This window comes from Leopardus geoffroyi, chromosome A2, assembly GCF_018350155.1.
Source record: "Leopardus geoffroyi isolate Oge1 chromosome A2, O.geoffroyi_Oge1_pat1.0, whole genome shotgun sequence".
Classification (NCBI taxonomy): Eukaryota; Metazoa; Chordata; class Mammalia; order Carnivora; family Felidae; genus Leopardus; species Leopardus geoffroyi.
The window spans coordinates 147004986-147018888 of NC_059331.1; the positions used below are offsets into that span (position 1 = coordinate 147004986).

The 13903-nt window shown below is 41.7% G+C and overlaps 1 protein-coding gene across 1 annotated transcript in view; it reads right to left on the reverse strand.

Annotated features, from left to right (window-relative positions):
• Window positions 1-13903, reverse strand: part of COPG2 (COPI coat complex subunit gamma 2) — a 114892-nt gene that overhangs the window by 46506 nt on the left and 54483 nt on the right. The window contains exons 12-20 of the mRNA XM_045495660.1: window positions 11952-12140; window positions 7712-7807; window positions 7151-7394; window positions 4541-4616; window positions 3617-3720; window positions 2984-3109; window positions 1689-1751; window positions 1100-1239; window positions 290-461 (exon numbers count right to left, since the gene is read on the reverse strand). Coding sequence (XP_045351616.1) covers window positions 290-461; window positions 1100-1239; window positions 1689-1751; window positions 2984-3109; window positions 3617-3720; window positions 4541-4616; window positions 7151-7394; window positions 7712-7807; window positions 11952-12140 — 1210 coding nt within the window. The remainder of the gene's footprint in view (window positions 1-289; window positions 462-1099; window positions 1240-1688; window positions 1752-2983; window positions 3110-3616; window positions 3721-4540; window positions 4617-7150; window positions 7395-7711; window positions 7808-11951; window positions 12141-13903) is intronic.

The window sequence follows — 13903 nt, forward strand, 5'->3', positions numbered from 1 at the left end:
GAACCCCCATTCGTGGTCACACTGTTACAACAGAAAGCACGGGTTCCTTTCAGAGCTACCGCTGTATACGTTCAGTTTAAACGTCCCGCAAGTATTACTTAGAGACCTGGTCATAAAATTGGTATTTCTGCAGGAGTTAATTTTATCAATATAAATATACCGTCATTGTCATTGCATGTGATTCTGGAAGAGAACCATATTCCTGACCCCCAAACATCTGCCCAGACGTTTAAGAGCTCAAGTTGCCCGGCGTTCTGAACCTTATCTCCTCCCTTCTGTGGGTTAGTACCTGCTGTCGAATCATCATCAGGCAAACGAACAAGAGTGTAACATATTCCTGGTTGGTTATAAGGGAGGCTGGGGGCTGGGATGCAGCACAGCACTTTGTAGGAATCTGATGGTTCCACCTGCACTGTCACTTTCTCCAGCAGCTGGTCATTGAGAGTATTGGTGCATTCAAACTGAAAAGTGAGCAGACAGAAAAGCTATGGCGGAGGAGAACTGATTTCCAGCAAGTTGTTCCTTCCCACCCATAATCCACAACTCTGTTCTGGCACCCACTGTCCCTTTCCTGTCTACACTGTCCTGCAGGTCCCCTCCTAAGACTTCTCTCGAGGCAATACGACAGCCTTGAGTTCTTTTTGTTTGTATTATTCATTAGTTTTTTTGCTTCTTCCTGAGACTGCGGTCTACTGAACAAGACGGTAGAAGTCTGACAGCTAAGAAGCAAACTGAAATCCAAGTTCTTGGAACAAGCCACTTAATTTACCCTGATGTTAAATGAGGGTTATTTTTTAATAGGTTATATACTTGATGTTGTGCCAGCTACTTCAGACATTTCGGTGTTACGTCCTTTTAAAGTTTAACCATCATTGATTTTGAGATTGAAAAAAATAAAAAAAATATAAATAAATAAAGTTTAACCATCATACGAAGGCATTTCTACAGCTGAGTCAGGAAAAAAAAACCCAGAAATGAGGCCAAGTTACTGCTCAGTAAAATCATAATCATAAACTAGAATCATACACCAAAAGGGAGTCGATACTCATCTCTAAAGCACACGGAGCCAGGGCGGGAGCTGGGATAGCCCTTCTCTTACCTGGAACACGATGTGATCGGTAAACATGTGCTTGATACAACGAACAAAATATTCTGTCTCTGCTTCTGTAAGTTGAACAGGCTCAGAAGACTTGAACAAGGGTCCTAGGTTCATTAACTCGGGAACGGCGGCCAATTGTTCTTTCAAGGAAAAAAAAAAAAAAAAAAAGAAGAAGAAAGTCACAGAGAAAAAGACATGCCTCTGGGTGCCTCAAATGTTTTAAGTTGCCGCTGCTTCACTAACAGTTGGAAGGCTCTACTAGAATGTCCCCGAGCGTTAGTGAAGTCATCTTTTATGAGAGTTTATCTATTGAATTACTACAAAGAAAAATAAATTCTTAGTATTGTAAAATTTGAGCTCCCCATTAACCAAGACACCTCGTAAGAACAACTCTCCCAGTTAGTGACTTAGCAGTTGGAAATTGAAAAGTCCCAGGGATTCCAGGTAGCCGCCACTCATGACGATAAATGATTCGCACAAAGGTTTCCAGGGCTGAGAATTAATCAACTTGAATAAAAGTAGTGGACTTCATTATATTTACCGTGCCTGGGGTGCGAGCCTATCACTTCTACCCATTAAATCATCATACCTTGGAAAATGTCTTGCCTGGAAGGAGCCAGCTTCTCTGGCTTGGTAGCCACGAGTGTGATTTCTGCAAAGACAGATGTGAACAGTCAAATGAGCCTCCCGCCCACTGTCAAGCTAAAACACGCAGACAGAAACTTCTAGCGGATGTACAAGGAGCTATTCCCTAAATTATACCAGTCGGTTCTCTGTCCCCCTTTTCAGAGAGATGCTCATATTGAAATGTATTTAGTGAATGTAGTTTGTGAAATAATCAGTGGCCCTAAAAATCCAGAATTTGCTTTAAAGGGACCAGGATGTCCCCAAAAAACCAAACTACTAAAAGGCGCAATTTATACAACAGACCTCATGACCGAGACAGAAAGATGAGTTGTGTCATAATAGAAAAACTGAGAATGTGGAAGGTTAGAAGATCTCTCTCCTCCTCACCTCGAGCCACTAAACTCTTTTCTTTTTTGAGTTTTAAAGTGAGATATTCTTTGGGAATATTTTTTATGCCATACATTCTTTCACAACAAGCCTCCAGTAGCAAAATTAAGAATTTCCCAATCTCAGAAAATAAAAACGGCAGCTGGCAGCATAGTCACTGCCCTGAGACACGCAGTGACCACGAACTTCACACGCGGGAACACTTAGCAGCGAGAGAAGAAAAAACTCAATCTGGGTCATGTTTCATACTCTATGAGAAAACCAGGAAAAAACTTTTAAAAACCCTAATTAAAAAAATACATCCGGGGCGCCTGGGTGGCTCAGTCGGTTGGGCGTCCGACTTCGGCTCAGGTCACGATCTCGCAGTTCGTGGGTTCGGGCCCCGTGTCGGGCTCTGTGCTGACAGCTCAGAGCCTGGAGCCTGCTTCCGATTCTGTCTCCCTCCCTCTCTGCCCCTCCCCCACTCACGCCTCTGTCTCTCTCTCTCAAAAATAAAGATTAAAAAATAATAATAAAAAATAAAAACCACACCCAGGGGCGCCTGGGTGGCTCAGTCGGTTAGGCCTCCAATTCTTGATTTTGGCTCAGGTCATGATCTCACAGTTAGTTCGTGGGTTCAAACCCCACGTCGGGACTCTGTGCTGACAGTGCAGAGCCTCCTTGGGATTCTCTGTTTCCCTCTCTCTCTGCCCCTCCCTGCTCTCTAAATAAATAAACATTAAAAAAAAAAAATCCATGTTAGTTCCATAAGATTCAGGAGCGACGATTAAACAAATCAAAGAAGTCTTTGCGAAAATATACTAACAGCATATTTCACTGGTGCAAACTCACTCACACATAGGAAAACTAACAGTAAAGTGTTCCCGTTACCTGCTTTCTGTTCAAAGACAGGAGCCATGGCAAGAGGAATGGATTTCATGTCAAAGGGCTTTTCTGAAGGCTCCAACGTGTACTGGTGTAAGGCTTTCTCCATCCCCGGCACAGAGACAGTGAGGCCTACAAAATAGAAATCTCAGTATTCTAACTCCTTGCCAATCCTAGGATCCAGACAGGCCCAGAAGTGTAGTATTTATCTAAGCTTTCTGAAGAAAGAGAAGGATTAAGCCACAGACTTTATAACTTAAATGGTTAAAAATGAAGCTGTCTTATATAAGACTGCCTTCTAATTTTGCCCAAGGAAGCATGGGAGCAGAGCATCAAGATATCCAACAAATTAGAAGTACCTTCCAGGAAAGAAAGCAACTTAGCCACGTGGGAACAACCGTAACATAGAGGGAAAAGGTAGAGCCAATCCAGAGGAAGTTCAAGGAGAACCAGCAACGAGCAGTGCTCTCCGGGCCCTGACATACTTTCGGTTCCCCTAGAGATGGAGGCGCATGCAAAGACAAACGACAAGCATGTGCCTAGTGAAGTCGGCTCTTAATGCAAATCACAAGATAATGCTTCCAAGATGCCATTTGGGGACCAAAAACGTATTTGTCTCCATTCTTGGCTCTCACTGACCGTTGAAGATGTAGGTAGCATTCAGTGACATCTGCCTCTGCTGCAGCACATTCAGGTAGAAAGTAGCTCTGTCCCGAACCTCATCATCAGTATCCATCATACACCTGTCCAGGGGACACAGAAGAGGCCTGTCACAGCACCCTCAAATTTTCCGAGAGCTTTCTTTCCCACCATACCCAAACGACACAGAGCAGGCTATCCGACAATACCTTTGGAAAAGAGCTCAACAGCCAACAGTGGATCGTACAATCTCCACAAATTTGGGAGACTGTCCTGAACTGGTAAAGAAATAGGGTCTTTGTGAACCAGAAGCACTACGTAAGCAGGCATTAAAATGGTTAGGAAGAATACAAAAACATGAGATAGCAGGTTGGAGTCTAGTCTTGAATATGCAGCCACATGACCCTGGTAAAGACTCAGACTTCTTCATCGTTAAGAGATGGGACTATTATGCTTTCTAAGGATACTAAAAAGGATTCAGAATCCAGCCACTGTTACTACTCAAATGGCAATTTGTTTTATTTCAACCAGCCAGCCTTTAGCTTATAATTTTTCTGCTTCAATTATAAGATGTAATCACAGAGTATTTGCTAAAGCAGATCTTTTCCTCATCAAATAGGGAACCATGGAAACCACGAAAAGCTGATTTTTCAACTCTCCATAGTGAATCACTTTGAAGTTGGCCCGTATTCTGCAAATTGAGGCACATATATTTAAGTCACTCCCTCAGACTCCATGGGAGAAAGTCAAAATCAAATCTACGTGTGCACACACAATTACTAGAAAGATAACAAAAATGCCATTCGCCCCTGACTTATTCCATCAGTTGTACTCTTAGGCTCCACGAAACATTTGATATGGTACAATGAAGCATCGTCTGTTCAGTCATATGGCGTCCTTAAAAAAAAAAAAAGACATACTTACCTTTGTAAGAGGACAAGGATGCTTGGGAGAAGATTCTCATTTTGAGCCCCAAATTTAGCCAAAGCACTCACAGCAGCTACAGTGAAGCATAAAACAGAACCACATCAATACTGTATTGGTTTCTCAGGGTTGCGCGGTAATTATTCAAAAAACAAAAAACAAAACAAAAACCAAAAAAAGAAGCTTCCCCGTGTTCAGTGGGAATAAACTCTCTTAATTTGTATATTTCTTGATTTTATCTCTTTGACCCATTTAAGCCTAACTAGAAATCTGCAGGCCCAAGACAGCTATGGATAGGATAATTCTCTATGCACTGAGAAAAAAGAATCGTGTGTGTGTGTGTGTGTGTATATATATATGTGTGTATATATATATATATGTGTGTATATATATATGTGTGTATATATGTGTGTGTATATATATACGTGTATATATATACGTGTATATATATATGTGTGTATATATATATACGTGTATATATATATATATACACACACATATGTATATATATATACACATATATATATATACACACATATATACACGTATATATATATATAGGCCTTCCTCCACTCTGACCACAGCCCCCTGTATACCACAGTGACGTAATTAAGCTCTAACACAAACAACCAGCCCCAAGCATAAAAAGCAACTCTACTATTAAATTCACTCCATTCAGGAAAAGATTTATTGCTTACCTAACTTTTGTCGGGAGTGGTGCCGGGGGTAGAAAGAGAAAAGACACAGTCCCTGATCTCAGGGAGTTGGACTCTAGTGGAGAAGACAGGTAAGTAAAGAGACAATGACAACGTGGTAAAGTCCACGGCAGAACTACATCCAGGATGCTACGTGAGAAGAGAGAGAGAGGAGCCTAAATCAGAACTGCTGGAGAAGTGACCCAAGGATGGACGCTTGCTACCTGCGCTAAAGCTTGAGGGGACAAGTCAAGTTAGCCGGAGGCAAAGGGCGGGGAAGGAGCACCACAGGCAGAGAGAACAAATCCAAGGCAGGGGGAGGCAGTGACACGACGAAACAGGTACGCTTGAGCCTCACGCTTCTTATGACCGGACATCGAATACGGGGCACACCTGCGTATTTGTAACAGGGCGCATTACGAACTGGCTGTTCGTAAGCAGACTCTGTGCGCCAAGGCCATTTTGGAAGCCAAGTGTGGAGAACAGACTGGACCCCTGTGAGACTACCATGCGGTCGGACTAGGCGGGCATCTGAAATGGAGGAGGGCCTACACCAGCACTTGGGGAAACGGAAAAGAGAGAATGCAGAAACGCTAAGGCGGCGGAGTTGACGTGACTTGGTCAGGGAGCCGATGGGGCTTCTAAAACGGCAGAATACGCTTCCGTCTTCACGGCTGAGTGGATGGTAAAGGTGAGGACTTCCATTTGGGTTGCATCTGAAGTGCCTTAGACAGGGGCATACAAGTTCAGGAAAGAGACCCGGGACCGCAATGCCACGGCATAGCGGTGGAGCTCGGAAAATGACCCCCACAAAAGACAGCGTTATAGCCATTAGTACGAAGTGTGTGTATTCTCAAGTGTGTATTTTTTGAGGGTGTATTTTTAAGTTGGTAAGACAGACCCCCAAGGGAAACGAGCATTTTAAGGAACGAAAGAGAAGCCTTACAAATCAGACCGGGGAGGGACGGAAGTCACGGGCTCTCGTGGACACCGAGCGGAGAGTTTCAAGATGTGTTCAGCCACTCATTCAGGCCGAAGGAGGTGAACAAAGGTAAGAACTTGATTTTCCAACTAGCTTATCGGTAATTTTAAAAATTAGCTTTGGAGGGCTTTTAAGGGAGAGAGCCAGTTTATTGTGCGTTGAAGAAAAAATGGGGGATAAATTCACGGAGGCAGTTAGTAACGGCTGTTTCAAGTTTACCTGACAGGGGAGGTATAGTCAATACCTAGTAAGAAACAGTGCATCAGAGGAAGGTTTATATATATATTTTTAATAAATTTTCTTGAATATTTATTCATTTTTTGAGGGAGAGAGAATAAGAACAAGCGGGAGAGGGACAGAGAGAGAAGGAGACACAGAATCCGAAGCAGACTCCAGGCTCTGAGCTGTCAGCGCAGAGCCCGACGAGGGGCTCAAACTCACGAACCGCGAGATCGTGACCTGAGCTGAAGTCGGACACTTAACCGACTGAGCCACGCAGGTGCCCCAGTTTATATTTTTAATAGGAGAGCTTTTCACCTGTTCATATGCTCAGGGGAAGGAATGATTAGAGAGGAGGAAGTAAAAAAAAATGTCCTAAGATCTCTTGAAAAAGTCACTTAAAAATACACACACGCACACACACACACACTTCATACTAATGGCTCTAAGTCTGAAAAAAACCACCTGATGCCATCACAGCATTCCTATCATACTGAAAGTCAAGAGTTATCTGTCTCTAACCAGCAGCAGAAATCCAAGGTGGAAACCGAGCGCCAACCAAGAGCTGCGTTATCTGGCCCAAGTAGGTCCCAAGCCCCCACCCTCACTCAGACCTTGCAACTTCATTTTCCAATTTCATCACCACCCCCCCTGAGTTAATAAGCATTTCAGAGGATTAGGAGTCCCGTCGGTATCAGCGTTCCAATGACTCACCAGCTCTGACAGCCTCATTCTCCAGTACGACCCTATTAAAGATAAAGCGGATATACTTGGAGGGGACGGGCGTTCTGGGGCCCTCTTTGCCCAACAAGTGTAGAATCTTAGTGGCCAGAACAGTGTGCTCACAGTCCTCAATGAATTCACAAAGGTGGGCTAGACCGGCTTCTTTACCCTCGGGGTTCTCTTCCACAATGCTGATTATGCAGTCCACGATGGCTCGCTTATATTCAAAGCCTCCCTGGCAAAAGAGAAAACTGCCATTCATTCGGAGGAGGACGCTTTTTGAAGAAATGCTTCTAACTCCGAGGCTCAAGCTTATCATATTCAAATTTCCTCTCCTTTCCCTTCTGAAAGAAACAAAAGTGTCTGGGCTCCCAGTGCTAAAACAACAGCGTGTTTAGTGATGAGAAGGCGGCAACCAGAATTAAGGACACTATTTCGGAGGCATGCTGAGAGGATAAAGCTGTTTTAAATGCGACGGATGGGATCTCATGGGAATCGGTAAGAATTTGAGAGGGCAACTTTCTATGATGAGAATGTGTCTTGTCTACCTACATCATCTCGGAGCATGTTGGAGAGGAAAGTCATCATGACGCTGTGCTTTCGAGGGTATTTCTGGCAGAGAGCACTGATTGCCTGTACAACCACCACCTGCAGAAAAACACAGAAAGGATGTTCGTCTCTACAGCTTTAGCTCCGAGGCACACTTTGCCTCTTACTGGCTGCAAGCTAAGAAGACGCTGTAGTTACCTCAAGTGGCAATAAGGCTTCTCCGTGAAGGATCGGGTCGGAGGGCTCAAAGGAAAATAAGCAACAATTTTCAAGAGACCCCATCCCCTTGCTCCAAGCACAGAAGCCCAGAAAAATTTTAAAGTCAACGGTGAAGAGAAAAAGCGTAAACAGACCGGTTTCCGTAAAAGAAAGAGTTACTAAGGAACTTGTTCACGAAATGGTTTCTAGGAAAATGTTACCACAACTTAACTTTAAAGACCAGTGTCCAGAAGTAAGTAGGGTGCGAAATTTTACCCTACTTGCAAGCTAACACGCTAGTCTGCAATTTCACGGACTGCTGGGAGAGAAAACACGGGACTCCTGGATCAGAGATGGGCGGCTAAATACTCACAGCAATGGCAGTAGTTAGAGCATCAGCACCTGGGGGCAGTATCCTCGGCCCCAATTCCCAGAGGGCAATGCGAAAAGGGCCACGGTAGCTCTCATTACGGAAGAACCCTGAGGTATGGAACTCAAATATTCTACATCTTTATTATACTGGACAGTGAGCATGCCTGCTTTTTGCTCTAGAGAAAGCACTAGGAGTACCTTCTAGGGAAAGGTGGAAACCTGCCTTTTACTTTTAATTTTTTAATTTTTAAATGTTTACTTATTTTTGAGAGAGACACACACACACACACACACACACACACACACACACGGTGCGAGCCAGGGAGGAACAGACAGAGAGGGAGACACAGAATCTGAAGGAGACTCCAGGCTCTGAGCTGTTAGCACAGAGCCCGACTGGGGGGAGGGGGGGGGCTCGAACCCACGAACCGTGAGATCATGACCTGAGCCGAAGTCAGACGCTTCACTGACTGAGCCACCCAGGCAACCCCGTTTTTTTTTTTTTAATGTTTATTTATTTTTGAGACAGAGCGAGCGAGAGCATGAGTGGGAGAGGGGCAGAGAGAGAGGGAGACACAGAATCTGATGCAGGGTATAGGCTCTGAGCTGTCAGCACAGAGCCTGACGTAGGGCTTGAACCCATGAACCATGAGATCATGACCTAAGCTGAAGTCGGACCCTTAACCAACTGAGCCAACTAGGCTCCCCTGTCCTTTACTTTTAGAGGGAGAAGCTATTATCTCTAAGGCTGGAAGAGATCTTGAACTATACAAAGGGAACATGTACATGCGTAACTAATGAGATCTAATGGATACAAACGTGTATAATAGCAATAACAGACAATATCAGAAAAGCATTTTAAGAACATTCAAAACTAACATAAATATACTATAAAATATTAAGGCACAACAGTACGCTTGAACAAATGAAAAGATATCCCTTGTTCTCGGATAGGATGTCTCAACAACATCAAGATGATATCTGTTCTCCCCTACGTTAACTTACAAAGTCAATGTGATCCCAATAAAAATGTCAATGAGATTTTTCATGAAGCTAGACAAGTCAGTACTAAAATTCACAAGGAAAAATAAACACGTAAGAATAGCTAGAGAAAAAAACCAAAGAGGGGGTATTAATCCTTCCTATAAAGCTCGTATATTTAAAATAGTGTGTGGTACTGATGTATGACTAAATGAACAACAAAACAGAACAGAAAGCCCAAAAATAGACCCACGTACATATGGAAACTTCATATATGATAAAGGCGGTGTCTCAAACCACTGGGGCAAAGTCCCGTCTTTTAAATAAAATTTGGAGGCAGGGAGAGCAACGAAATAATCATTGAAAAAGGATAAGATTAGATCCATTTCTCATACTGTATGTAATAATAAAATCCAATGGATCAGAGATTTAAATGTAAAACATGCAACTATATATACACTAGAAGAAATCATAGGTGAATCCTCATTCACCCAATCAGAGTCTATAATCTGAAGGGAAAGGCTTTCTAACTATTCCCCAAAAGTCAAATGCAACAAGATGGACAAATCTGACTACATAAAAAGAACGAACTTTCGCATAAATAAAATATGAAAGACACCAGAAGAAAAGTCAAAAGACAAATGACAAACGGGGAGAAAATACCACATTTCACAGATAAAGAGCTAATATCCCTACTATATAAAAAACCTGGAATAACTGAGGAAATAAAAGACCAAACTTCCTATAGAAGAAGATGGAGAAAAGAGATGAGTAAACAATATTCAAAAAGAATTATTAAATGATCTTCAAAAATGTAAAAAGATGTTTACCTTCCTTCATAAGAAGAGAAACTCATTAAAACTACACTGAGATACATTCTCTCACCCATCAGGTTGGCAAAACTTCAAAATACAAGCCACTCTACTGGTGAGACTATGGGGAAACTGGCACTCTATTACACTGCTGGTGCAATTTAGCATTCTGTACAAAACTGCCTGTCGATTTACCCTTCAACCTAGTGTGACCTTCTAGGAAGTGACCCTGAGATGCACCTCCAACATTTTGAGAAAACATACGCCCAAGGTTATCCGCTGCAGTTATTTGTAATTGCAAAAGACTGAAACCTAAATGTCTAAGCACAGGAGGCTCATTCAGTAAGCTATACTACAAAATGACCGTCATAATCTCCCAAGGTTCCCCAGGATTCAAAATGTCCACCTGAATATACAGGCTACGTTTGTTTTTTTAAAAGTCTAGATATATACTAGAAAGGAGTAAATAGAGCCAGTTATACTTCTTGGCTGAGAATTCAATAAGAAAGAAATAATAACATCTTTTACTTTAATTCTTTTAACTGAAATTTATTTTATTGTTCTTTTGATCATCTCTGACACATTCTCACCAGTTCTATTCAACACTGTAGTGGAAGTCCTAGTCATTTTAATTAGGCAAGAAGAAAAAGAAAGGGAAGGCTTTTAGATTGGAAATGAAGAAGTAAAACGGTCTCTATTCACAGATAACATGATTATTTATATAGACAACCCTAAGGAATGCATAACAACTACTAGAACCAATAAGGTTTCAGTATCAGACAGGATACCAAGTTACGAGAAAAAAAAGTATTTTTATACACTACTAGCAAACAATAAAACAGAAATTTTAATAGGAAAAAAAAGCATAAAATATTTATAATTTAGCAAAAGATGAGCAAGACCAATAGAGTAATTGGTAATAAACATTACTCAGAGACATTAAAGAAGACCTATATAAAGGCAGAGGTATACCATATTCATGAACTGGAAGAATATGGTTATGATGTCAGTTCTCCCCATATTTATTTATAGATTCAACATAACCCCAATCATAATCCTAACTGACTTTGTTTTATACAAATTATAAGCCAGCTCTAAATTTTATATGGAAATGTCAAGGACCTATAATACTAAAAAAGGGCAAATTGAAAGAACATACTACTTGACACTTAAAGAGGTACCATAAAGCTACATTAATCAATACAGTTTGGTAATGACACAGGATTGACAAAGAGATCAACAGAATATTCTAAGGAGCCCAGATATATACCTACAATTATATAATTATCTGCTTTTCAGACAAAGATGTCAAAGCATTCCAATGGGGAAAGAGAATTCTTTTCAACAAATTATGTTGGAATGACTAGATTATTAGTATGGAAAAAACCTGAACTTATCACATGCAATACATAAATATTAATTCAAATTGGATCATAGGCCAAAATGTAAAAGCTGAAACCATAAAACATTTAAAACACAAGAAAGTATCTTTAAGGCTTGGAAGTAGACAAAACAATAACAGTAAAAGAAAAAGATTAATAAATTAGACTTCAGAAAAATTTAACACTTTTGCTCATCCAAAGACTGTGAAGGGGCGCCTGGATGGATGAGTCGGTTAAGCGTCCAACTTCGGCTCAGGTCATGATCTCACGGTTTGTGAGTTCGAGCCTCGCATCGGGCTCTGTGCTGACAGCTCAGAGCCTGGAGCCTGCTTCGGATTCTGTGTGTGTCTCTCTCTCTGCCCCTCCCCCGCTCATGCGCTGTCTCTCTGTGTCTCAAAAATAAATAAGCATTAAAAAAATAATAATAATAAGACACTGTTAAGAAAAGAAACAGGCAAGCCCGAGACTGGGAGAAAACAATCATATTTAAACTTTTACCTTGAACTCATCTGAGATTTCAGACACAAAAGAAGATATCTGTTTCATGAGCCTGTCCACACTGCTCTCACTCCCTGTTTTGAGGAGTGTAGTAATGGCCAGGGTAGCAATGCTTCTGTTTGAGTCTGTGATCAAGTTTTCTAAGTCCAGATTGCAGGCAGTAACAGCAGAGGGGTGCTTCATTGCCACCTTGTGGAAGGGCAAGAAAAATAAATTAAGCAAACTGCTATTGCTGAAGACCGGAACTTTAAAAAACAATGAAAGAAAAAAATAGAAATTTTAATTAAGGTAAGTGACTTTTAAAAATCTAAATGGGGGTCGGGGGGGGGGGGCGCCTGAGTGGCTCAGTTGGTTGAGCGTCCGACTTCAGCTCAGGTCATGATCTCACAGCTCATGAGTTCGAGCCCCGTGTCGGGCTCTTGTGCTGACAGCTCAGAGCCTGGAGCCTGCTTTGGACTCTGTGTCTCCCGCTCTCTCTGCCCCTAACCCACTCACATTCTGTCTCTGTCTCTCTCAAAAATAAACAAACATTAAAAAAAAATTTTTTTTTAAATCTAAATGGGACAATATAGGTCCAAAGTAATTGTTTCAAGAAGAACACTTCCAATCAATATGGTATGAAATAGCATTTGGTAAATTATTAACTGCCAGAGTCATAGTGTATAACAGCATTTTCTCTTCCTAGGTTTCTATAACCTTTATAACAATATCATAGTCCGTGTTTTATTACACTTGGCCTGTTTTTCTTTATAGTACATGTGTACGTGGATGTCTATTCTACTAGATGTAAGGATCTCGGAGAATAGCACCTAGTGTGGTAAATACTGCTCAAAGAGTGTTAATGGCTTATCACTTAGAAAACATTTCTGTCTTTAAGCAAACTCCAGCCAAACTGGTTTGTTCATGCTCATCACAACATGTCTATCATCTGGCTTCTTTGCTTCTGTCAAAATTGTTCACCCCTCTGACTATCTCAATACTGGTATAGAATCCGTTACCCACAATTTAAAAAAATTTGAAAACTCAGCAAAGCGTTGGCATCGAAATTTATTTTAACAGGAAAATCTGACCCAAACTAATGTAAAACTAGTTAAATAATAATTTAAGAGGATAGTCATATATATACCACAGAAATATTAATGTGTCTAGGGGCGCCTGGGTGGCGCAGTCGGTTGGGCGTCCGACTTCAGCCAGGTCACGGTCTCGCGGTCCGTGAGTTCGAGCCCCGCGTCGGGCTCTGGGCTGATGGCTCAGAGCCTGGAGCCTGTTTCCGATTCTGTGTCTCCCTCTCTCTCTGCCCCTCCCCCGTTCATGCTCTGTCTCTCTCTGTCCCAAAAATAAATAAACGTTAAAAAAAAAAAAAAAAAAAAAATTTAAAAATTTAATGTGTCTAATGGCAGGGTATTGCTCGAGGTTCAGTGGGGTGAGTATGTAAGAGATAGAACCATATCACCTTCCTAAAACTCACACAATACTGAATTCTGAGACACATCTGGCCCTAATATTACAGATAAGAGAATGTGGACCTATGTCAACTCTTTAAAATATAACTCTAATCGTTCTTCTCTATTGGGACACCTGGGTGGCTCTGTCGGTTAAGCGTCCGACTCTCAGTTTCAGTTCAAGTCACGATCTCGTGGTTTCATGGGTTCGAGCCCCGCGTCGGGCTCTGCGCTGACAGTGTGGAGCCTGTTTGGGATTCTCTCTCTCCCTCTCTCTCTCTCTGCCCCTCCTCTGCTTATGCTCTCTCGCTCTCTCTCAAATAAAAACTTAAAAAAAAAAATCTTTAATTGTTATTCTATACAGGGTTCTTCCATGGCCGTCCTACCAAGTTTCTCCCGTGGCTTCTCTCTCCTCCATTTGTTCATACAATTAATTTATAACTGATCACACACTACCTGATGACAAGTCTTCTACTACCTTAAACTTTCATTTATGGGTACTTATTCTGT